The 25,504-nt window shown below is 39.9% G+C and overlaps 2 protein-coding genes across 9 annotated transcripts in view; one reads left to right on the forward strand and one right to left on the reverse strand.

Moving 5' to 3' along the window:
* The first annotated feature begins 1,139 nt into the window (after nucleotides 1–1,139).
* Nucleotides 1,140–12,246, forward strand: rxrbb (retinoid x receptor, beta b). 4 transcript variants are annotated; one of them, XM_046847446.1, is made up of 11 exons: nucleotides 1,140–1,346; nucleotides 2,542–2,736; nucleotides 3,230–3,371; nucleotides 3,615–3,794; nucleotides 3,974–4,131; nucleotides 5,651–5,780; nucleotides 6,089–6,185; nucleotides 8,289–8,330; nucleotides 8,631–8,722; nucleotides 9,971–10,076; nucleotides 10,344–12,246. In XM_046847446.1, the coding sequence occupies exons 2-11, from the start codon at nucleotides 2,590–2,592 to the stop codon at nucleotides 10,480–10,482; spliced, it is 1,233 nt and encodes a 410-aa protein (XP_046703402.1). In that variant the 5' UTR covers nucleotides 1,140–1,346; nucleotides 2,542–2,589; the 3' UTR covers nucleotides 10,483–12,246. The 4 variants fall into 4 exon arrangements, with proteins under 4 accessions (XP_046703402.1, XP_046703403.1, XP_046703404.1 ...); XM_046847447.1 differs by having other exon boundaries at nucleotides 2,545–2,736; XM_046847448.1 differs by lacking the exon at nucleotides 1,140–1,346 and adding an exon at nucleotides 1,400–1,659.
* A 2,385-nt stretch (nucleotides 12,247–14,631) lies between these two features.
* Nucleotides 14,632–25,504, reverse strand: part of fhod3b (formin homology 2 domain containing 3b) — a 108,662-nt gene continuing 97,789 nt past the window's right edge. For 4 of the 5 annotated variants that reach the window (XM_046846778.1, XM_046846780.1, XM_046846781.1 and 1 more), the window contains 9 exons: nucleotides 24,595–24,777; nucleotides 24,315–24,434; nucleotides 23,558–23,719; nucleotides 21,663–21,853; nucleotides 20,801–20,993; nucleotides 19,424–19,447; nucleotides 18,538–18,718; nucleotides 18,267–18,428; nucleotides 14,632–16,450 (listed from right to left, as the gene is read on the reverse strand). In XM_046846778.1, coding sequence (XP_046702734.1) covers nucleotides 16,368–16,450; nucleotides 18,267–18,428; nucleotides 18,538–18,718; nucleotides 19,424–19,447; nucleotides 20,801–20,993; nucleotides 21,663–21,853; nucleotides 23,558–23,719; nucleotides 24,315–24,434; nucleotides 24,595–24,777 — 1,299 coding nt within the window. In that variant the 3' untranslated portion in view covers nucleotides 14,632–16,367. The remainder of the gene's footprint in view (nucleotides 16,451–18,266; nucleotides 18,429–18,537; nucleotides 18,719–19,423; nucleotides 19,448–20,800; nucleotides 20,994–21,662; nucleotides 21,854–23,557; nucleotides 23,720–24,314; nucleotides 24,435–24,594; nucleotides 24,778–25,504) is intronic. The other variant, XM_046846779.1, reaches the window with a different exon arrangement.

Raw genomic sequence — 25,504 nt, forward strand, 5'->3', positions numbered from 1 at the left:
TAAACCTTAAAATATATTTTCCTCGTTTGTGTTGCAAAATGAAATAAACCCTGAATAGAAAACCTAACCATAAAAAAATGTTTTGTGGTGCAGCACAAAGTGTTTGCCCTATTATTGGGTGATCACTAATCCTGTTGATACCATGGTCATTTCTGATTGAGAGCCATTGGTTGTGACCTTTGGTTTTGAGGGGAGATACAGAATTTCATCACTGTCAATCATGGTGGCACTGCCAATTATAAGCCTCTGTGAGATAATGTATTTAGAAAAGGGCAAACAAAGTTTTCTTCAGAATGTGTTTCACTGCTCTGTAAATCAGCATGATCAGCAGTTTGGAAAAATGCATTTGGCTGCAATTAGAGGATGTATGTATTATCCTTCACTCAACCCAGTTATAAGCAAATACCGTATGATAAATATATGATGGGATGTTTGTAATTTTGTTAAAAGTTTAATATATAAATAAGTGGACTGAATTGTATTTAGCTGACTGATGGGATGGAACTTATAGGTGAGCAAAGACAGAAACAAAAAGTTTTACTACTGGGGATAACACATACATTATGTGATTGGGTTTCAAATGTAAACTGCAGATGCAGTCTTTTAAAGTATAAGTAATTAAGTATAAGTATATCTTCAACCAAATTAAATTTCTCTTCTCTGTCAGCCATTGTGGAATAAAAAAACAGCTATGGGTCGATTTATACACCTAATATGGATGCTTTTGTTTGTGAAAACACAGCTAGTGAGGTGAAAGGAGACTAGTTGAATTGTGTTGATTGGGTTTCTTGCTTTAGTAATGGCGCTCATTCTCACTTCATGAGGTACCTGCATTTGATGCAGTGCTGTTATAGTGCGTTTCTGTATAATATTGATGGATCTATAGCAGTGGTGTAATAATGATGGAATTATTAGGTGAACACAGGATACAGGTCAGACACCACTGAAGGGCTAGGTATGAATTGCATGACCTGCCATTGAATTTTATTTTGAAGGTTGATATAATGCAACATTATGCCAACGGCAATCAATTTGTTAATTTTTTTTGGCTCTTCAAAAGAAAAACTTTGGCCACCTTGTCCTGAAGGCCCCTGCTGTAATCATTGTGTGCGGCTTGTTATCAGCTGGGGGAAATGCATTTTCTGGCCACTAGGGGTCAGACAAGCGAGGCGCAACTTGTCCGGATGCAAAACATTCGCTTCATATTGCGTGTTTGGAGGAAAAAAAAAAATCAAATCTCTGGAAATGATTTATTAATCATTTTAATTCTGTAGAGTATCGCCGAGTGCGGCCCTTGTGCGGTTTTCAGCCACAAGGCAAATGCAGATGTGTGCGTAACTTAACAGGTTAGTAAATAGTTGTGCTAAGCTTGTTAGGTAAAGCTCGCTAGCTAGCGTACGCGCAGATCTCGGTTGCTAGGGAGTGTGAGATTGCTGTTGGGGTTTGTGGTTGAGCGCTTCTCAGCGTCTTATAATTCGAGTTTTATTTTGAGTCATTTTCGTTGTGTCCATGTATGAATTAAATATAGCCACCGGAGCAGGGCATCAATTGCACATGTGACGCGCATTGTGCGTAGTTTTAATGCAAACGGATCAATAGCGCTAGGGTTAGCTGTGGCTAGCTAGCATTCCGTGGCTAGCTAGTTGTCTACGCTGCGAGGTAACGTGCCACATATATCGACTACACTTAATAATACAGAGGGAAAAAAGTAAATATAGTGCTCGAGTTTTATCTTTTATTTTTTTTATGAACGTAAGTTTTCACCAGGCCTGAGCGGGTTGCTTGTTATTGAGAAATCCAGTGAGGAAATCCCGTGCTGCTAGCGCTGGACGCTGTGTGGACGCACAGGCCTCTTCGGCCATTTTTGTTGACATTCCTACTTTCTTTTCATTTCGCATGTCGTTCGAGAAAAGTTGTATAACGCATGTTGTTGTGCGTTGACGTTTGCAGAGATTTCAGATTCACGCAAATCCTTTTTGATCGTTCTCGAATGGGTGAAAACCAACACCCGATGGTTTTGTAACCGCAGCTGATCCTGCAGGGAAAGGAGTCCAGTGTAGAGCAGCTGTGGTTCAGGAGCTAGTTATCAGTGAGGCACTGAGGGGTTTTATTTTCATTTTCCCCCCTTTTCACCCCAGTACTATAAACCATGCAACCAGTTAATGGTAAAAGAAAGCTGTATCATTTAAGCATCTCTAATATAACCATGCTTTAAAGCTAAAAAGGGGCCTTTTTACATGTATTTTACAGCACAGTGAAAATCTTTCTTTGCATATCCCAGTGATGTTAGGAAGCTGGGGTCAGAGCACAGGGTCAGTCATGTTACAGTGGAGCACAGAGGGTTAAGGGCCTTGATCAAGGGACCAAGATTAACATGACAGCATGTGACAGCATGTCAGTACTGGGGCTTGAACCTCCAACTTTCCGAACAGTAACCCAGAACCTTAATCACTTGGGTATTAAATCAAATACACACTGGTTTTTTTTGTAAGTTGCACTAATTTTCAGTTTCTCTCTGTCTGTGTATATCTGTCGTTCTAGTAGTGAAGTCCAGTAGTCTTCTCTATTTGGCCAGTTTGGCTTGCATCTATGAACTCATTGGTGCCCACCACCTCGGCCGTCAGTAGCCCCGTTAGTTCCCTGGACTCCCCCCTCTCTGTCATCAGTTCATCCACTGGCTCTCCAGGTGTGCCAGTGACCCCTTCAGTGGGTTACGGACCCATCAGCAACCCACAGGTGAGCTACAGTCTTATTACTTGCGCCAACAAATTAAGTGTGCAAAGCTTTATTTTTTTTTTTTTTATTATAAATTTGAAAATGGTGTTTTCGTCTTAAAGTGCTTTGCATCCACGCTTTTGTTTAAGTTGCTCATCCACAATGAAACGTCCCTTTACTGCGCCATGAGACGCTTTAACCCGAGTCGTTTCCACCTGCCGTTTATTTACTTTTCCGGCTCTTTGAAACGTTGCAACAATGACTAAAAATGTCCACACTGCGACACGAAAATGGCGTTTTCAGATTTTCAAAAAGCTACGTTTTTGTTGTTCTGTATCAGTGTGGATGGAAGGCCCAGAAAAATACTGGTTTTCAAAACAAAAATGTCTCCGTGTAGACACAGTGCATCACTCCTATAGAATGATGGGACGATTGACCATTCTTTAAAAAATTCACTTACTGCGTGTCGAGTGCCTTCCCCTCTTAATTTTCTTGTCTTTGTGCTACTGTTCAGATCAACTCCTCGATGTCAGAGCTGCACACTGTCAGCAGCTCTGACGATGTGAAGCCATCCTTTGTTCTGAAGTCTCCAGGAGGCACTGGGCCGATGCTGTCCCAAAAAAGACTCTGTGCTATTTGTGGAGATCGCTCCTCCGGTGAGTACTTAGAAAGGTCATCCAAAGGCTTTAAGATGTAGAAAATGTTAGCTCTGACTTACTCACTGCATCTGTTTTGGGTTTCAAATTAGTACCTCTGATGTACCTTTCTTAAAACAAGTTTGATTCACAGCAAAAAACATATTGCTGATGCAGAACTGCCGAACTAATTAGAGTTCATTAGTAAAAGTAATCCTGCCTCACTTTTTTTTCTTTCTTAATCATTTTTGGTTCCTTGTCTAGGGAAGCACTATGGGGTGTACAGCTGTGAGGGCTGTAAAGGCTTCTTTAAGCGCACCGTGAGAAAGGACCTGAGCTACATCTGCAGAGACAGCAAAGAGTGTCTTGTGGACAAGCGCCAGCGCAATCGTTGCCAGTACTGCCGTTACCAGAAGTGCCTAGCCATGGGCATGAAGAGAGAGGGTTTGTGTTGGTGTATAAGTTTAACCTACCTTTGCATTGCCTTCTATTGTTGTTGTGTTTGTTGTTTTTTTTTTTGCCCCATTCAGGACTGACTTTAATATTTTTTTAAGATTTCTTTCTCTATGGCAAATACAGTTCAAATCTGGGTAACGTACATCCCTATTTCTTGCACTTTATAGCTGTTCAGGAGGAGCGGCAGAGGAATAAAGAACGTGATGGAGATTATGACTGTAATTCTGCAGCCAATGAGGAGATGCCTGTGGAGAAGATCCTGGAAGCTGAGACAGCTGTGGATCACAAAACAGAATTACATTCTGCAAGCAGTTCTACTGGTGCTGTGAGTGTTTCTCTTTGTTTCTATTAGTGAGGTGTAGAGGAGACTTACTTTTGTACATGTATATTGCGGTGGGCTTGATTTCTGTGGTTCATATAGGATGCAAATTAGTCTACAAGAAAACAAACAGGTTGAAATAAAATTCAGTTTATTCTTGTTGATCTTAAAAGCTGAAGACCCTGTGTCTACAAACCTAACTAAAACAGAGGAGCAGAAAGAAAATGTACTACTAGCATGCTAGATCTGCTACTATATAAAAACTGAGTATTACCTTGACAATTAAAATTTGAATACAACGTTATAATAATACTTACTGTGTATCATAAATCCAGAGTGGTTTAAAAAAATGAATTCTTATTGCTAGATGTTCGACACGTGGCGCTTCTCCACCTTCCGCTTGAGGATGCTCCACAGGTGCTCAGTAGGGTTCAGGTCTGGAGACTCCATCACCTTCAGCTTCCTCTGCAAGGCAGTTGTCATCTTGGCGTTGTTTGGTGTCGTTTCATGTTGGAAAACTGTCGTTCGGCCCAGTTTCTGAAGGGAGGGCATCATGTTCTGCTTCACAGTGTCACAGTACATGTTGGACATAATGAACCGCAGCTCCCTGCACTCATGCAGCCCCAGACCATGATGATACCACCGCCATGCTTGACTGTAGGCAAGACACAATTTTCTTGTTTCTCCTCACCAGGCCATCGCCACACATGCTGGACACGATCCGAGCCAAACAAGTTTATCTGGTCTCATCAGACCACAGGACATGACTCCAGTAATTCATGCTCTTGGACAGGTTCTCTTCAGCAAAATGTTTGTGGGTTTTCTTGTGAACCAGCTTCAGGGGAGGTTTCCTTCTGAAATGACGGCTATGCAAACTGACTTGCTGCAGTGTGTGGCGTACGGTCTGAGCACTGACAAGCAGATCTTCCGCTTCTTCAACCTCTAAAGCAATGCTGCAGCACTCATGCATCTGTTTTTTAAAGCCAGATTCTGCACCTGACACACAGCACCAGGGCTCTACTTCTTTGATGGACCCTCGCGAGGTCTTTTCCGAGAGGAACCCGTCTTGGAAAACCTCTGTATGCCCCTGACCACTGTGCTGTAATTCAGTTTCAGGGTGTTACGGATCTTCTTTTAGCCTCAGCCATCTTTGTGAAGAGCAACAATTCTGATTCTCAAATCCTCATAGAGTTACCATGAGGTTCCATATTGAACATCCAGTGGTCAGTATGAGAGACTTGTACTCAAAACACCAAATTTGAAGTGCTCTAATACAAGATACACACACATTTGTATGGTCCTGTCAAGCAGACAAAAACATAAACATGATAAATAGGACATGTGGCTTTGCATGGTTACACCATGTACAGCTGTTATTACTTAGGGTGTACTCACTTTTGTTGACAGAAGCACTTTGATCTGAACTCGGGGAGAATGCCATGTAATGATTATCTCGTTCACTATCATAACAGAATAAAGGTTCCTACTAAAACCACCTGTTAACTCGTTCCCCTTTGTCCTTTAGGCCATCGACCCAGTCACTAACATCTGCCAGGCAGCAGATAAACAGCTGTTTGGCCTGGTGGAGTGGGCCAAGCGCATCCCACACTTCTCTGAGCTGCCGCTGGATGACCAGGTCATTCTGCTACGGGCAGGTAGAAGCGTTCGCATTCTGCATGTACATTCCACTTTCCTATCAGTGCAATACACCTTTTTCTGATTTTAACTTGTAAACCCGGCCACTGATTCCAGTTGGAATTCTGTACATTTTTTTTGTAAACGATCACACTACCAGTGACTATACTATTTAAACTTTAAATAAAACATGATTTTGGTGAAAGAAATGCTATTTTGTTAGACTATAACTGACCATTGATATGTTTATAGTTATTTAGCTTTTTTTATTATACGTCTGTTTATTTCTATATTAAGATTTTTTTTCCCTAATGCATCTGTGTTTTAGGATGGAACGAGCTTCTTATTGCCTCGCTTTCTCACCGCTCTATCGGGGTGGAGGATGGGCTTCTGCTGACTACAGGCTTGCACGTTCTCAGAGACAGGTGACAATTAGTAGTTTGTTTGTAATGCAGGATAGCTGAATTGAAACGATCAATATTACAAATGAATGATAGACATTTATAGATATTATTGTTTATTTCTTAATCGACAGACTTCAGGCACCGTTCATCTACATAAAATAACCTTCTCTATGTATTAGAAAAGAGTCAGCGAAAGTGCAGCTTGTTTACATGAACAGTAATCTAATGTTTAAATGTGAAAATGACATGTTAAATAATAGAAAGCAGTAAAATAATCTTTATTTAGAAACAAATAACTAATAGATGAAACTGGGTTGGCAGGTGGATGCAGTTATGTCTTGAGCAGTGGTTTGTTTGTTGTGAACTCCTTCTCTGGTCTTTTTGATGCAAAATGAGCTAAAATCAATCACTTCTCATTTACTTGAATGTTTTCTGTGACTAAGTGGCAAAAAAAAAAGCAACACCTCAGTGGTGGTGTTTCCTCAAAAGAAAAATTATTTTTCGGAAACAAGTTCATTTACCTTTAGTTCTTCCATTGCTCATCTTATGTTCACAGTAGCATGCAAATCAAATCAACCCCAGCATACGATTTACTAAAACTGTTGATCTGGTGGTGTGTTTGCACTGAGTCTTACACGGTCAACAGTCCTACCACTAAGCAGCCCTCAGGCCAGATGTGGCTAGCACTTAGACTTCCTGTGCAAGCTGGCTAACGTTTTTCATGTGTGCTGTGTGCGCTATAACACAAGCGCAGTGTTGTCCTCGTCTGACTGGTAAGACTTGTCTACAGGCAGTTTACACACGTAGTTACTGGTAATTTTTATTATTAATTTATTTATTTTGGAACGTAAATTTACGACATTATTAAAACTTTATCCATAAAAATATCCACGACCGATTCAAAAATCCCTGTTGAGTTTTGTGAATTTTTGCATGCTATTAATTGTGTATTTAGCCAAATTAGAATAGTCCAGTTAATCTGTGTGCAGGCAATGTACTAGAGCTGCAACTAATGATTATTTTGATGACAAATGAATCAGGTGTTTATTATTATTTTAGATTAATCAGATGGCAAGTTGACAACCACGTAAAAAAAAAAAAATCAATATAAAATACAACATTGTTTTTGACAATTTTTGTTTTAAAAAATAGACATTTGTTTGGTTGTAAAGATATAAGCATCTAGAATATATAATTAATTTAATTTAGTATAATAATGAAAGAATAAATGCATAAATTACATTTACAAACATTAAAAACAAGCATTTGAATGTAGTAAAGCTGCAGTAAATCACGTTTAAAAACAGAAGTTACTGTAGTAGGAGACAAACGCTATAAAAAGAGAATGAAATGGAGAAACGCAGCAGACTAACAAGCTTAATTAATAAAAAGGAAAAAACATGCATAAGTGTACAAATGCATGATCATTTGCTGAAAACTACAACGGTGACTTAAAATGTAATTGTTTACTGCTGCTTTTAGATTGTTCGCACTGTTTGAATTGAATCCATCACTATGTTGTAAGCGAGCTGATTGCGCAACCTGATGCTTGCGAGTCAGGCGGAAGAGATCCAGTGCGACTGTCCCGTAGTTACACAGTTTACACAATAGCACTTTATTAAACTTGAACATTTTTACATGATGAGGATTATACAGTTTTTGCTTAACGTGCTGATGTTTCGTCTTCATCCGTGACACCGCTGTGTTTTCTTGTCACTGTGGTACTTCCATGCCACACAGGCACAATGGGATACACACTTACTCCCATTCCCAGTTGGACCTGTACTCTGCACTATTTTGCAAGTGGCGGTGTTATCTTGCCGTCATGCCTAACTAATAAGGGCATTCGCTGACAACGAATTAGCTGTTGCAGCTCTACAATGTACTCTAATTATTATTCACACCTTCAAGGCTTTTCTGCCTCCAAGTAGAATTTCATTACTGACTGTGTAACCACAGTGCATCACTTCATATTACAGTGGAAAAGCTCTAGAAAACAATGAGCCCGAGTCATCACTGTGTTAAAACTAAGCTGTATTGAAGCGTTCCATTGAGATACAGAGATATGCACTACTACTGCTATTACTTGTAATTCCTCTTCACGCCTGTTTCTTTCTCCCACAGGGAAAGTGCACGCAGCCCAGAGGTGGGGGCCATATTTGACAGGTACATGACGGGAGTGTCAGACTCCTACTTTTTACTTCTGACTTCAGTTCCTTAAACAGTGCTAATGATGTGCAAGTTGTTATTCAGTCAGTCAGCAGTATGGTGCTAATGAGAAATCATTTGCACTATTTCCATGAGCTCGGGAATCTCTCTATTTGCCGAGTAAGATGCTTTAAAGCAGGGGAAACTCAACAAGTATGTGGTCTGCTGGACTGAGTGTGGCATTTACATTTACAAGCTATTGTCTTTTCTTTTTTTTTTCTCCTCTTCCTCTCCCACCATCTGTCTTCCTGACTGTAGAGTGCTCACTGAGTTGGTAAATAAAATGCGAGATATGCAGATGGACAAGACCGAGCTTGGATGTCTGCGAGCCATCATCCTCTTTAACCCAGGTGCAGTTATCAGATTATCTTGTTATATAGAAACCTCTGATTTGCAACAATCCATCACTTTTATATATATATTTTTTTATTTCTACTCTCTCTAATGGAAATAAATTGATATGAAGAACCACACCGGCTAAACCCATGATGGTATTCGAGGCAAGCAGCCATTAGATTTATCAGCACGTATTCAGAAAGAAATCAGGGCTGTTAGAGACTGAACTGATAGTGTTAGCACGCCCCAGTGAAAAATGACCTCCTGAGAGTGACGCGTTTAAACATTCAGAGCGTTTCACTCTCTCGTAACAAATGCGTGACGAGATGCGTAATAAAGTAAGGCACTTCCTGTCGGTTATGTGATATGTAGCTGGGTAATGATACAAATTCCACAGTGAGGTGCACTGCACCCTCTCCCTGTTTCTTGATTGGCTGCTTAACCTGCTAGCATGTAGTTAGAAGTTGGAGCAGGATACTGTTTGTGTCTGAGCCACTATATGAAGCGTACAAACAAATGTCCTGCTCCTTTTAAACCCTTTCAATTTAAATAAAATTTAGCACCTGTTTTTTTTGTATAAATTGTGCGACACGTTATTTACGCAAATGCGAAATATCATTTATCCTCCCAACCTGATGTGTACTGCAAACATCTTTATAGTATTGGCTTGAGGGCGACAGCTTCATCGGTTTTGCCGATTGGTTGCTGGAAGCGACTGGCAATTATCTGGTCTGTTGTTGTTAGGAGAGCGGCCTCTAGAGGCGCCTCACTAAAGCCACGTGCTGTTTGCTTTTACACGTGAGACTGCGTGCTGCAAGTAGAGCTCTATTTAATATTTATTGTTTAATTTATGAATTCTGTAATTATATTTATTAATTCATATATTCATATTTGTTTTCCTTTAGCACATTTTTCATGATTCAGCACTTTATTTATTTATTTATTTTTAATAACGTCCAGTGCTATTTGACATGGGGTGTCCAGTATCCGATTAATTAATCGGTTATCGGCAAGTACGGTCCAATATAGCTCTCGGTATCGGTAAAATCCAGGTATCAGTTGACATTGTGTATTGGCTGATTTTATTGTGTGTTTTACAACCAGGTTTTATATAAAAGCATCAGAAAAATGTTTTCCTGTGGTGTTTGTATTTTAGCAGTGTCCATTTTGGTTAAAAGAACACTTTCAAGGCATGTGCAGTAGTGTGTCAGTCAGCACTGAAGCTCTCAAACTAAATGTTTTCCCCCTATATTTTTGTTTAGATGCCAAAGGTTTGAGCAACACAAGTGAGGTGGAACTTCTGCGAGAGAGAGTGTATGCATCCTTAGAGGCTTACTGCAGGCAGAAATACCCCGAGCAGCAGGGGAGGTATGCTGATTCTTCTTCAATTTGCAATTTTTGCAGCATAATCTGCTGTTACATAATGCTAAGCGTCAAACTGATGTAAAAAATAAAAGTGCCTCAGCTTGTTGTTAGATGCATCTCTTTTTTGTGTTTGGCTTCATTTGAAAATGCTTTAAAATGTGTTAAATGAGGGCGCAAGTGGAAAAACAAGCATATACTCGTAAATGCCTGATCCATTTATCAAGAAAGAAAGACCTGCAATGTTGAGCATTGTTCTCTTGCCTCACCTAGATTCGCTAAGCTCCTGCTCAGACTGCCTGCGTTGCGCTCAATTGGTCTCAAGTGTCTGGAGCACCTTTTTTTCTTCAAGCTGATTGGAGACACGCCCATTGAGACTTTCCTGATGGAGATGCTGGAGGCTCCCCACTAGCTTTGCCCTGAGGGAGGCTGGCAGATGACATCACTGTGACTGCACTTTTCAATCTCAGGGGAACTTGAGCAATTGGCCAGCCTCCAGTCCGTGATACTCTTGTTGCTAGGTTTGTCTCTTTGTAAGTGCAAAACAGAGTCTAAAAAAACCCAAGACTTGCCATGAACTTAGAGTATTTTGGTGCTATATTTCAGTCATAAGTCTTGAATTTTTGTGGATTTTTATCATTTTTTTTTTTTTTTTTTTTAAGATTGGAATCTTCAGTTCCCTTCCTAGCTTAAATGGGATTTACATTTTGATAGAACCATATTTGTCTGTAAGTGTTCATCATCTCGTCAGTGTGATTTCTTTTATTCCTTAAGGGACTAATTTATTCAGCTCAGACCTTAAAGGACTGGCGATACGAACAACTGAATGAACAGTTAGGAAAAACTGTTTTAAAATCTATAAGCTGACATCACTCTCCCAGTTAAGCTAGCCTGGCCAAACACGTATGCAATGAAACTTAATGCACAAAGTCTGGAGAAAAGCTCATTATGATGTGCAATTCACAAAGTAATGTTAGTCAAATGTTTTGGAGTTGATTCCAGGGAAGCGAGGTCTTACCATGCGCTCATAGAAATAGCTCATGAGTGCTTGACTGATCTTTTACATGCTTGATACTTTGTACTGTTATTTTTGTTGTTGTTTTTTCTCTTTCCCTTCTTTTCTCTTTTTTTTTCAGTTTGCAGTTTTGGTGAAAACTGATTTAATAACTGGGATACTCGGTTCACTAAATTAGCCATGCGTTGCTTTATGACTGCAGTGTTCCAGGCTGAAGTCGGTAAACTGCTTGTGATATTGCTTCTTTTTTCCCCCCCTCTCAGTTATTCTTTTCGTAGTACATGCTTGTTTTATCACATATCACATAACCTTGTAACTTGAGTTATGATTCCTTATGTAAACTGCACTATACCAGTTCGAATATCAAATATTTGACCAAAAAGGGGTCATATTTGTGTATGCTTTGGTGCTTAAAACAAATAGTTGTTTTAATGTTACATCCCTGAAAACGCACACAGAAACTTGTAAACAGAAAATGGTTATATTTTAAGAAAGTTGAACATTAGCAATACTAAATTTAAAATGCAAATGTGTATTCTCTTCTAATTTCTGAGCGGAAAATTTGTCAGACATGTCAATTTCTAGTACTGTGCAAACGTTTGTTCAGGGACAGTGAAACGTGATTGCTACAAAACAGCAGAAGTCTATATGTTAATATTCCAATGATTTTATCATTGCTTTTAGTTAATTTGTACATCTAAAACACAAAAAAATGACATTAGTTTGCACTGTATTTCCTGTGAATCCCAGTTTTCTGACTGTCTTTGCTCTTTTTCTTAGTGATGTGTTTTTCTCAGATTTCAATTAGATTTGTAATCTTGCTGTTTTTTTTTTTTTTGTAAAATCTTTGCTTTGCTGTTGTATTTTTGTGTCCATGCCAACAGCGTTGGGGACGAAGACCACAGAGACTTTGAAATGCAGGTTCCCTATTGGCAGAAATGTTTACTACACCTTCGGGTTGTTTTGTATGGTCCTGTACAACCACCATCTTTACTGCATTAGACATGTTTGTGTCTGCCATTGCACTAAATTTGTCATACAATGATGATTGTAATGATCCTCCATCAGGTTCTCCATCGTTAGAGCTCAATTTAGAGGAGCTTGATGGCACTGCAAGTGAACCATATGGACACGACCCTAAATAAAAGCTGGTGACATCAAGACTTGCGTGGTGTTTTGGTCAGTCATCGACTGGATGAGAAAAATAGTGTAGATTGGTAATCGAGCCAGATTAGTAAACAGATCACACCTGATTCAACACCTGACCTCATCACTAATGATCAAACTGTTTTACCATCATTAACACGTGTCTTTTTTAGAACTTGCATTCTAAAACTTGTTCACTTTCATGCTTTGGTTGCCCACAGGGGCCCGAACTGGGAAGGATCTGCTGCAAGTTAGAGCAATAAAGGATGGAGATGGAAATGTGTTGACTAGTGAGGAGAGTGTGTTAAGAAGATGGAGGGAGTATTTTGAGCAGTTGATGAACAAGGAAAATGAGAGAGAGAAGGTTGGATGGTGTGGAGATGGTGAAACAGGAAGTGGATGGGATTAGTAAGGAGGAAGTGAAAGCAGCAATTAAGAGGATGAAGAGTGGAATGTCAGATGACATAGCAGTGGAAGCATGGAGATGTTTAGGAAGGATGGCAGTGAAGTTTTTAACAAGATTGTTTAACAGGATTCCAGGAGGTAAGAGGATGCCTGAGGAATGGAGAAAGAGTGTGTGGTACTGATCTTTAAGAATAAGGGAGATGTGCAGACCTGCAGTAACTACAGGGGAATTAAGTTGATCAGTCACACCATGAAGTTATGGGAAAGAGTAGTGGAAGCCAGGCTGAGAGAAGAGGTGACCATCTGTCAACAACAGTTTGGAGTTGCATTGCATTATGTGTTTGTGGATTTAGAGAAAGCGTAAAAAGAGAGTGCCAAGAGAGGAGTTGTGGTATTGTATGCAGAAGCCAGGTGTGAGAGAAGTATTTGAGGGTGGTGCAGGACATAAATGAGGACAGTGTGACAGCAGTAAAGTGTGCAATAGGAATGACAGTCCAGTAAAGGTGAAGGTTGGACTGCATCAAGGATTGGCTCTGAGCCCTTTTCTGTTTGCAGTGGTGATGGACAGGTTGACAGACGAAGTCAGACAGGAGTCTCCCTGGACTCTGATGTTTGTGGATGATATTATTAGTGGTGAGAGTAGGGAGCAGGTTGAGAAGAGCCTGGAGAGATGGAGGTACGTACTGGAGAGAAGGGGAATGAAAGTCAGTAGGAGTAAGACAGAGTACATGTGTGTGTGAATGAGAGGGAGGGCAGTAGAGGTGGAGAAGGTGGAAGAGTTTAGGTACCTGGGGTCAACAATGCAAAGTAATAGAGAGTGTGTTAGAGAAGTGAAGAAAAGAGTGCAGGCAGGGTGGAGTGGTGAAGAAGAGTGATAGCAGGAGTGATTTGTGATAAAAGAGTATCTGCAAGAGTGAAAGGAAAGTTTATAGGACTGTGGTGAGACCTGCGATGTTGCAGGCATTGAGTAAAAGACAGGAGCTGGAGGTAGCAGAGCTGAAGATGTTGAGGTTTACGTTGCGAGTGACGACGATGGACAGGATTAGAAATGAGTTTATTAGAGGGACAGTGCATGTAGGACATTTTGGAGACAAGGTGAGGGAGGCGAGATTGAGATGGTTTGGACATGTGAAGAGGAGGGACATGGGGGATATTGGTAGAAGAATGTTGAGGATGGAGCCACCAGGAAAGAAGAAAAAGAGACAGACCAAGGAGGAGGATTATGGATGTGGTGAGAGAAGACATGCAGGTAGTTGGGGTGAAAGAGGCAGCTGTAGAGGACGGGGGGTATGGAGACGGATGATCCGCTGTGGTGACCCCTAATGGAAGCAGCCAAAAGAAGTAGTAGTAGTTGTTTTGGTTGCCCACAAACCTAACTGTCTAGGTTTAAATGATTTCTAATGTGTATATTGGTAAGCTATTTAATGCAGATTATAGAAACCAAAAAAGTATGAATTCCCAGTGACAGTGTGTGCATGAGGTCATAGCTCATATCCCTTCCTTATTTGTACTTAATTGTTTTTATGGCCTTGACCAACTGTCACTGAGTTGCTAAAAGATTTGTTTTTGTATTTCTGTTCACAAAGCAAGTCAAAATATATTTAAGTACTACTATTGTCTATTTTCTCTTTCATGTTCATGTGATCTAGTTACAATTTTGTAATGTGTCACTACCATTACTACCAGCATAAAACATCAAATAAATACCACTAACATTTCGGCATTGTTTATCTCCTCCAGGTCCCAGGGATCATTCGATGATTCTAATAATATTCAAATGATTCCTTTAATTTTTTTTTATAAATTAGTGAGCCTACTTGTGAAAGCGGATGTTCTAAGCATGAAGCAATGACTTCACACTTTTAAAGTGGAAATAATAATAATTATTTTAGGCATTGTAATGATTTTTTCAAAGTAAAAAAAATCTAAAAGGGGTCCATTTCTTCATTGCATCATCTACAGAAAAAAAAAAACAAACACCAGACATGACCAGCATTTCTCTGGAAGCTTTTTATTGCAAGATTGTATACAGTATATATTTTTTGCTGTGAGTATTAAGAAGATAAATTCACATTCTTGGTACTCTTATTCGATACCCACTTTTATGGCACTTGCAGCAAAAGGTTGGACATGACTCGATTCTGTGTATTTAAGTGCAATGATCTTGAAAGGCTTTTGAGCACGAGTGGAAACTGAATGGGATACAAGGACCAAACATTTTTCAGGTTTGTGCAAAAAAAAACAAACAAACAAACATCGCTGAGCATCAAACTGACGTCACAGAAGCTCCCTTTGACTCGACTCGCCCGCTTTCTCTTAGTTTTGAACGAATTCATGGCTTGCTTACTTTTCTTAAATTATAATAATCACAGAATAACACTGCTTCTGACCTATAATACACTATTCTATACAAATACAAATGCAACAGATGCAAAAATAAAAACAGATTTACACAATTGTACAGCATTTATCTTAGGGAACATTTTGTTTCTACATTAGATTTTTACTAGTTCATTTTACAGTACTCGATTATCTGAGAAGAAGACATCAGACAAACACAAAGATACTTTTTTGTTCTTGTTAATACTTGACATTGCTTTAAAATGACGCTACACATAGTAAGGTGCTGGGAGGTACTACTGGGTCCTGTAGTACAGCTGAGTGGATTGTCAGATATATAATGTTTCGCATTAGAGAATGGCCGTTTATTTTCTTTGTATAACCGAATGACACTTAAGCGTTGCTCCTGAAAACCTCTCAAACAAGAGTGCTGTTGTGCTGAAGAGACCACGTCCCTCTGTCTGTTTCCAAAAACACACATCATGACCAAATGCCACAAGTACAGTTTGCATGCATCTCACGCTATTGAATTTATAACAGTTAACATCGAGGCAGCGCCGAAGTTCTTCGTAGGCTAAGACTAGCTGATGATTGGTGTCTGGAAACAGATTTTACACCTAATCTCCTTCACCACTTTTAGCAGATGGACTACAGTACAAATGGCAGAAGGTGCTGTAGGTCAGCATTGTGTGTCAAACGTGTTCAGTCTCAGGCTCAATCAATAATCTGTACTGAATAAAAAATAAAAATAAAACGTGCAAAAAAAATATATCAGTAATACCACAGCAGTGCAGAGAAAATCACTCCTTGATATCTACATCAGTGATTTCTATAAATCTGTGCTCTGCAATTTCCATTGGACATGAATGCTGAATGTGCTACTAACCAAAGCAGGCAAGAGTTTACCAAACGGCTAACGGTTGGTAACCAGGATGCAAGAGATCGGCCTCGTTCCAAACACCGACCTTTGGGTTCACTCTCAAGGCCACAGTGGTAAGAAACACTAGTAGGTTTGTCTCTGTAAAGAACTTTTCTTCAAAAACAGGGCGACAAGAGTGTGTGTGTGTGTGTGTGTGTGTGTGTGTGTGTGTGTGTGTGTGTATGTGTGTGTATGCCCACTAGTGTTAGAGGTTTGTAGACTAGTAGGTTGAACGGCAGCTGACACTGTGCTTATCTTTTAAAACGCAGAATAAGTGGTGGGTGTTCAGAAATATCAGTCTTTCAATTAGCCTGCTTTGGTTGCAGTGTACATGATCAAGAGTATCTATGTTTGAAGAGTGTGTGATTATGTCTGTGTGTGTGTGTGTGTGTGTGTGTGTGTGTGTGTGTGTGTGTGTGTGTGCGTGTGTGCGTTTGTGTTGAGACCCTGAGCTACTAGAATCTTTTCTCTGTCACACTTGCATCTCAGAGCCACTGGCCAGTCCCAGAGCCTGTGCCTCCTCTGGAGTGAGCCCATTCTTCAGTGTTCTCCTTACTGCAGGAGGAAATCAAGACATTTGTGTTATTCAATAACACTATTTAAAAAAAACTTTGAATAGCCAATTATACCCTAATAAACCAATCATTAAATACAACTTAAAGAGTCATAATGAAATCTAGTTTCATAGTGTTTAGTACTTAATATCAGCAGTACCAATACTCACCTGCTACTATTAGCAGCCATGCTAATATAAAGAGTAATACAATAATACTACACAATACAATAATATAAAGAAACATTAAGTATGCACTCAGTTAGTGGTACACAATATGGACTAAAGTATTGGGACAACTGATTTTCCCAGCCATGTGTGATTTTCCCCCAAACTGTTACCACAAAGTTGGTGGCACACAGTTGTATAGGAAGTCTTTGGATGTGGGAGCATTAAAGTTTCCTTTCGGCTGAACTTGGAGATCCAAACCTGTTCCAAAATCACAATGCCTCTGTGCACAAGGCTATATATGACCTGCTATAGAGCTGTGATTTCAACGCTACTAAACACCTTTGAGATGAATAAGAACCCTGGCCTCCTCACCCTACATCAGTACCTGACTATACTAATGCCCTTGTGGCTGAATGAGCTATAAAATCTCCACAAGCACACTCCACAATCTAGTGGAACATATTCCCAGAAGAGTGGAGATCATTAGAAGAGCTAATGTTATGTTCAAAAAGCACATAAAAATTGTATGATCAGGTGTCCACAAACTTTAGTCCATATAGCAGTTTTTTCCCCAGCGCACACATACAGGAGTAGGCATTAAACCGACCATGGCTGCTTCTTCAAATACTTCACAAACAAAGTACAAAACTACAGAACATTACAGAAAACCTGAGCAATTCTGCCTACAGAAAATCTATTTCAGAGGTGGGAAGTAACGGAGTGCAAATACTTTGTTACTGTACTTAAGTAGATTTTCCAATACTTCTTACATGTTCACACCAGACTCGTTACTTTAGTTTTACTCTATTCGGTGACATGATCAATAATTGTTCTTCTCATCACATGTCGTTTTCAGCAACCTGTTTCCTGTTATTGCGAGGTTTTTTAATCTACCACTGGTGTATCATTTCCTGTCTCACACACACACACCACTGATGTAGACTAGTTTACGAAGCAAACAATGAGCAGGCAATGAGAAGGCATCCATAAGTACAGTCCTGATCACCTGATCATCATCATCTTATCTCTGCTTGTGTTCTATACGGTGGTTGTTCAGCCTGAATACATTTATTAGGTAACAATTATTTAAAATTTGATGACGTGAGGTCCAGTTACCAGCGTGACCCAAAAACAGGTAGTTGTAATGACTACTTTTATAACACAAGTATCTGTACTTGAGTGAAGGATGTGTTTACTGTATCTCGGGTCTATTTTGACTATTCTTGCTCAGTCTTATCCTACATGTTCCCATAAATCATTGATCACTCCTGCCTTCTTTCCAGAAATTGCCCGTCTTGTCTTCTCCCACAGAATGTTACAAATTTTCCTCTCACTCCCTTGCAGAACGTTAATGAATGTGCCGTAATATGTCTTGTGAGCTTCATAGATTATATCGCCTGCTTCCACTTGCAAGAAAGTATAGCTCACTTGCACCACCAACCTATTTGTTTGCTCCACAGAATCCCACTCCCAATGCAGAAAGCAATATGCCACATTGGGGGCAAATCACAAAAAAGCCTACAGGACAATACAGGAGCTATGTGCTCTGTGTACCTCTGCATGTAGAAATCGGAGGTACACAGAGCACATAGCTCCTGTATCTGTCTTTGTTCTGTCATGTATTGTTAATGTAATGCAATGACTTACAGGACTTGCGATTGGCTCTTGAGCGCCTCCTCTCGCGTGGCAGACTGCGCTGACTGGGGCCCTGAGTTGCCGACTTTACTATGCGCTCCATGATCTCGTCTGCTGTGTCTTCCATGCAATTAGACGTGTCTTCACTGGCGGAGGACCACAGTCCCATGCGGCCTATACAAACACAGAAAGCACATTTTTGAAAGATGGCTCCCGAAATACATAATTTATTTCCGTGACTGGAAGTAAATTGAAAGCTACAGGACTGTAGGTTTGGAAGCACCTCGGCTGGCTCTGGTGCGTGTGCGCAAACCAGGCAGGACTGAAGGGGTGGTGTCTCCGAGCTGCATACTGTTTCGCAGTACTGCGGTCATCTGCTCGTGCTCTGCTGAGTCCTCGGCGTAGCCAAGTCCCTGCGCTGGAGTGTCCTGACTATCTGCTGAAGCTCCTGCAAACTTACCGCTCTGTGGAAAAAGGAAAAAAAAAAACAGATACATAACATTAAATCCAAGAGTTTGGCTTCTCTGCAAGTGCTTCTTTTCTTTAGCCTCTGGTTGTTGAGTTTTGGCTTGCAGGGTTTTTTCTCAAATGTTCCACGCAGGCATTTTGTCAAAAACAATCACAAAAGATATCAAACATGCGTCATAGAACACCAGAGTGCACACCGAGCTCAGTGTCATTAGTCTGTCATTTAGTCTGTCAGTAGTGGGTGGACAATCAACAGGACAATGCTGACTAAAAACAATCAGTGTAAAGCAGCATAATGCTATGCTACATAATGCTATTCTCCTGCCCATTGTGTGTTTATTTTAATAATCTTATCGATTATGTTATTATAATATCTGCATTTAACATGTTGCTTGTAACGTAGCTTCCACATGGTGACCCTGCTCTCGTTCCTCCTCTTATTATTCTCACTGCTTGTGGAACGGGATCATAAACACTGTGGCTTTCAACACCAGCTCCACTGCAGATGGTCATTGTGTGTGCGTGTGTTTGTGTGTGTGTGTGTGTGAGAGACTTGTCTTTGTTATTCTCTGGCCACTGATTGCAGTCAGTCATTTTATTAAAAAAAAATCAATGTTAATGAAATGTTAAGTTCTCCTGGGGATTAAAATGGGCCACACGTGCACATACACATAGATACAATTGCACACAGCCACGCATACCTCACCATCTTCTTCATCCTCACTCTAGAAAGGAGAAATCGAGAAATGAAAGGTGACAGAAAAGAATGCAGAAGGGTTTATAATACATTTATGCTTTAAAAAGAAATGTAAATATATATATATATATATATATATATATATATATATATATATATATATATATATATATATATATATATATATATATACTAGACTTTTGCTGTTGAATTATTTGATTTATTTAAGTCCTGATAGTCTACAGGACTGTAGGTTTCGTCAGAGTTGTAAAATGTTGATCTACTGAAGTGCACGCTACTGCAACGCACCAAGAACACAGAGCAACCCTAGAGCGCACACACCAGTCTGATGCTTACAAACTGCTTTACTGCTCTTCTGCAGGCAAATGAAAAGAGAAAAAAATTTCGTCCTGAGATTAGACTAGGAACTGCTTTTAATCCAAAATATTACTCGCCAAACTAAACAAACCACATACGGCCTCCGCTAACCGGGATGCCCCCACAGAGACAGACTTTTGCAGGTTATGTTTGAGGAATCAGGAGTGGCCTCAGGCAGTAACACTGATATTAATTACACAGGGCTGTTGTTCATAAGAGGAAAGGATTAGATTTATAAAGTTTGCTGGGTATTAATGATTCGGCTTCCTGCACTGTAAAAACAGCAATCTATTGATGGCAGTGTAATAGGAAGGAGTTTTTTATTATAGAATATAAAGAACACTAGTATAAAACTAGTCAGGCTACTAGTTTTGTTTGCTATCTATCTTAGATACTGCAGGCTTCTTCTTCTTCTTCTTTCAGCTGTTCCCATTAGGGGTCGCCACGGTGGATCATCCGTCTCCATACCCCCCTGTCCTCTACATCTGCCTCTATCAAACCAACTACCTGCATGTCTTCCCTCAACACATCCATAAACCTCCTCCTTGGTCTTCCTTTTTTCCTTCTTCCTGGTGACTCCATCCTTAGCATTCTCCTACTGATATACCCCATGTCCCTCCTCTGCACATGTCCAAACCATCTCAATCTCGTCTCACCTTAACCCAAAAATGTTCTACATGTGCTGTCCCTCTAATAAACTCCTTTTTAATCCTGTCCATCGTCGTCACTCTTAACGAAAACCTCAACATCTTCAGCTCTGCTACCTCCAGCTTCACCTCCTGTCTTATACTCAATGCCACGGCCTCTAAACCATTAAACCTCACAGGTCTCACCACAGTCCTATAAACTTTCCCTTTCACTCTCGCAGATACTCTTCTATCACATCTTAAATAGTGCAGTAATAAAATAGAATTCAGAATACAGTTTGAACTGCCCCATCTAGTGGCACAAGTTTTAAACTGATCCATGTACTGCAATACCAGCCATTAGAGGGCGCACTTACGTCAGTGATCATTTTGCCCCGGGTCTTGTTCCTCTCCCGGTGGTTAGCTCTCTTCTGTTTCTGCTGCAGCACTCTCTCCCTGGTGGTGCGATACTCCAGTGCAAACTCACTAAGGATTTTACAGAATCGGTGGATGCTAACCTCCTTCACTGCATATGCTGGGTGGCCCAGGAACAGCAGAAAAGCATGGAACCTGTAGATGATGCACAGAAACAATTCAACATACCATGCTTTGACTCACTATCCCTTATTATCTCAAGGAAGAATCTATGCTCTAATAATTTTATTTTACACCCCAGAGGCCTTGGGGGATGAATCAGCATGTCTTTAAGTGTTTAACTTTTTCTCAAAAGCCTTTACAATATGATGCAATAACTGAAAATTGGTTTAATGTGATACAGCTGTTTATGTAATCATTTTAATATAAAAACCCCCAAAACCTTTGGTTCAGACTGTTTATACTGAAAGGCTGACTGACTTAAATCAAGTGGTCATGACCTTCAAAAGACTTTTCCCCCCTAGATTTTTCAATGTTCTGTATTTTGACAAATATTTTACATTACAGTATTATAGCAGAGTATGAAATGTGATATGCATATGGGAATGAACATCAGTGCAGGAAAGAAAATTTCTGAAGACAACAGATTTAGATCTTTAGTATCTGTGATCTTACTTTAAGCCCACAATATCTTTGCTTCTTCCTAAATGATTTCTGTACTTTTTGGAGAGTAAATGAAGCCTTCATTTGCATAAGAAATCTGTCAAAAAAGTCTTGTCAATTACAAGGACACACCCCTCTGTCCTCTGTTCTGCTGCAGGTAGATACTTTAACAAGAGTATAACAGAAATTCAGGTTGTTTACCTGTTGATAATGCGCCTGTGGACAATGGTGAGGATGATGATCCTCTCAGCACAGTCTTTCAGGAAATCAGACATGCGCTGCTTTAGTGCCGGCTTCATCTCATGCTTGGCAATGACCTTCAGGTGGTCCCAGGAAGCTTTGCAGCGCCGCTCCATCTGGGCCAGATTGTCCTGCAGCTGGTCAAAATCCACCTATGGAAAGCAGAGCAGATGTAATCTTATGAATCTTAAATCTTAAAATCTTTTAAAAAATGACACTTTCCTGAATCCAGTTTATATCTGTCTGCTATACAGATGATTTTCTAGCTGTGTTCAATTGTATGCACCTGCTTAAACCATACAAACTTGTGTTTTTGTTATTTTGGACATCCACAGTCATATGTCGTAAACTCAGGTGATTTCCACAAATATGCTGCGTTTAACACAAATGGTTTAAAAAAAAAGAAGAAGTGGATAACTTTGAATTCAATTCAGCAGCTAATTACTAAAGCTCTCGAGTGTTGTGGTGTGTAAGAAGTTTAACAGAAATCTGTGTACAGCTGTGTTCCACACCCCCATTCTTTAACAAGAGCAAGTCAGTGCTGCTGTCTTTAATTCCAAGTAGTAGCAGCATCAGTGATTTCAGGTTACAGATGGCGGTGGCAAGTTGCAAACAGGAAGTTCACCAGACCAAAACACGGAATGACAAGGTGTTGGTAAATTAAAAAAATGGCTACAGATGTCTGAATGTTTCTAGTTTTAAAGTCATTATATACACTATAACATACAGTGCATGTCCTCTTTTAGCGTGGTTAAAATCTGTACATAGTCGTAACTACCTGACAGTCAGTTTCTCCAAACTTTCAGCTTAAATACTTTGTCATGCCTGTCGTAAAAATTGCCAAAACTGTTCTTCACTGGTTGGATTTTTTTTTTACCTTGCGATCCAGTTTCATCCAAGATCAGTTCAATAGGATTTAGGTGTGGTGGCAGGACATTCCATGATAGAAAACACCCAAGTCTACTGTTTGCTCTCCAGATAACACTTACAGTGCTTGGATGTATGCTTCAGGTCATTGTTTGTTATACGGTGAAGTCGGTTCCAATTAGCCATAGTCTATACAGAATTATATGGAATTGAAGTACGGGATGGTAGCCATATTGGTTCAGTTTTTCTTTCACCCAAAATGTCTCCAACCTTCCATAATCCTAATCCAACAGCCATCTTCCATCTCCATGTTTGACTGTGGCTGTAAGGCAGCCTGATAATATCTTCTCTCTTGTTCTTTGTCTTACATAAGTTCTTCTGTTGCAGCCAAAATTAAATTTGTTCTCATCTGTCCAGAGAACTATTACCCAGCCCTTCGCTGTCCAATTCTTATGTATTTTTGCCTTTTACCTAATTTTGTTGCATATAAACAAAAGGAACATGCATGTGTCTCAAACCACAATAGGCTAGGTCATTTCAAACTTTTTGACAGGCACAATAGTTTTGCAAAGAAAATTGTCTATAATTTGTAATCACAATGGAGCTTTATAATTACTCCAAAAAAATGTAGGAAAATACCAGGCTCCAGATGTGCAAAGTTGACAAAGACAGCTGACAGTTTTCAGCTGTAACTGCAATCAAAACTTAATAAAGTTTTGATCGCGGGATGAATATTTACGCAACGATAAAAATACCTGCTTTTTTGTTTAGTTTACCTTGCTGTCACAATAAAAAGATAATTTCGACTTTCAAATGCAAGACATTGTTCAAAGGAAACAGTAACTATCCCAGTTAAGAATATGTTCAGCTCCAAGTTGTTTTCCAAGGGGTTGAATACTAATGCAAGCCATTGTCTCTCCTTCTATATATCATTATGTCATATCTAAACAGCTCTATAAGCTTTGATAAGTTATGATTTGGTGCATTACCTTAGCAGAGCGTGTAACTGCGCCGATCTCCGAGTACAGGTCTGAACTTTCTGGAAACTTGTCCACTACAATGGAGGAGACGTGGTGAAGCAGAGACTGCTTATGCACAGTGTCTTTCACTTCTGGAACTTTCTCCAGGTAACTTAGCTCAAAGCCCTTAGCCTGAAAACACACACATACACCAGCACAAGGTTAAAATGGACAATATCAGTGAGACTTTCCTGTAACAAAGTAAATTGATGCCATAAATACTTCCACCTTGAACAAATGGGTCACTCTGGATCTCATCCAGGAAATGATTTCTATAAACGGGTTTCTAATCATAGGCCATTTCCACTATTTACAGAGATTATTCTGAAACAGCTGAGTAGATTACCATCAGTTCCATTAAGCAATAATACAGAATGCTTTGAAAAGCAAGGCAGGTCAGTAGTCTGCTTGTATGCATGTTCACATGAATGCTTCATTGGCTTGTAAATAGCTGAATCTCAATCATATGTGGTAAAAGAAAAGGAAGTCACCGGCCTGCCCCCGGGTCAACCTTGTAGTGCTGAAGACCCAGCCGAAATAAAAACGGGAAATCTCCCAAATGACATGACACGAATTTGACTTGCTCTGTTCTCCTGCCAACACTCAATGGTTTACTGTAAATGTGCTTTCAATCCTTTATTACCTCTTTAGGTTTTTTTTTCCGTTTCTCAAAAAGAAAAGAGAAAGAGAGAAGGGGGGGGAGGCAGTGAGCATGGCCATAACTCACATTTGATCCGTTGAGAAAATTGCCGATAGCAAGTAGTGTGGACAGAATAAAGCACAGTGTCTTGTTCTTCTCCAGCTGACTCATGCCCTCCTTCAGGTCCTGTAAAGGCTCTGCCACTTCCTGAAAGTGAGATAGACGGAGGCAACATACCAAAAACATGACAACTGTTTTTGCAAACGCTATGTATGTATATAAATGTATCTGTTTTTGCTGTTTGATCTAATAGCTCAGCAGTGTGAACAGACAGTAAAGCCTGTGTATCTTGTGCACAAATCCTGACCTTCTCCAACACCTCGTAGTCCATCTTAAAAGCCCAGAGGTGCAGGCGAGCAGACAGCTCACTGATGGAGGAGAGTGTAAGGAGGAACTGTTCTGCGCTGCCCAGGGGAATGTCTGGGTTCGCCAGCTGTGCTTCCTGAATCTTTTGCTTCTCCTCTTCTGTGGGAATCATTGTCAGGATTTTCTACACAAGAGAATGGGAGTAATGTTTGAATGTGAAGCTTTCTTGCTCAACTCATTTTTTTTACTCATATCACAATGATTTACATTTGCATTTGTGAAACCCTAATGGCTGGGGTTGATTCCCTGATTGGGGATCGAACCCGGGCCGCAGTGGTGAGAGCGCCGCATCCTAACCACTAGACCACCAGGGTTCTTTAGTTATCTCCTACCACCAGTAGGTGAGATGATGATGCTAAATTCCTATACTGCAAATAATTAATCTTAGCAAGTGAAAAATATCTTGAATATAGTCGCAGTAGTGGAAAAAAAAGAGAAATGCTTACAATTGGCTTAAAATAATTGTATATTTAGGTTTATTTTAAACTGTATTCAAGATATTTCCACTCTCTAAGCTGTTGTTTCTTTTACAGTGTAGGTGTAAATGGGTGAATATGTTTGAATTGGGCATTGTAATAGAGCCCCAAGCAGAGAGTATTCCAGTACCACACCCTGTATTCCTGTGATAGGCTCTGATCCATTGAAGACGAATTAATAATTAAAATAATTGATGTGCATAATGCAAATATTATATGACATACACCACAACATAAATTCCATTAGACAAGCCACAGTTGATAAAACAATAAAACAAACTATCATTATTTCCCTTACATATTTCAAACACAACTCCAGATTGACTACATTTTCCCAAATGGTGTTCCTCCAATGCCTGCTGATGTTGTCCTCAT

Source organism: Silurus meridionalis, chromosome 4 (assembly GCF_014805685.1).
Source record: "Silurus meridionalis isolate SWU-2019-XX chromosome 4, ASM1480568v1, whole genome shotgun sequence".
NCBI classification, from domain to species: domain Eukaryota; kingdom Metazoa; phylum Chordata; class Actinopteri; order Siluriformes; family Siluridae; genus Silurus; species Silurus meridionalis.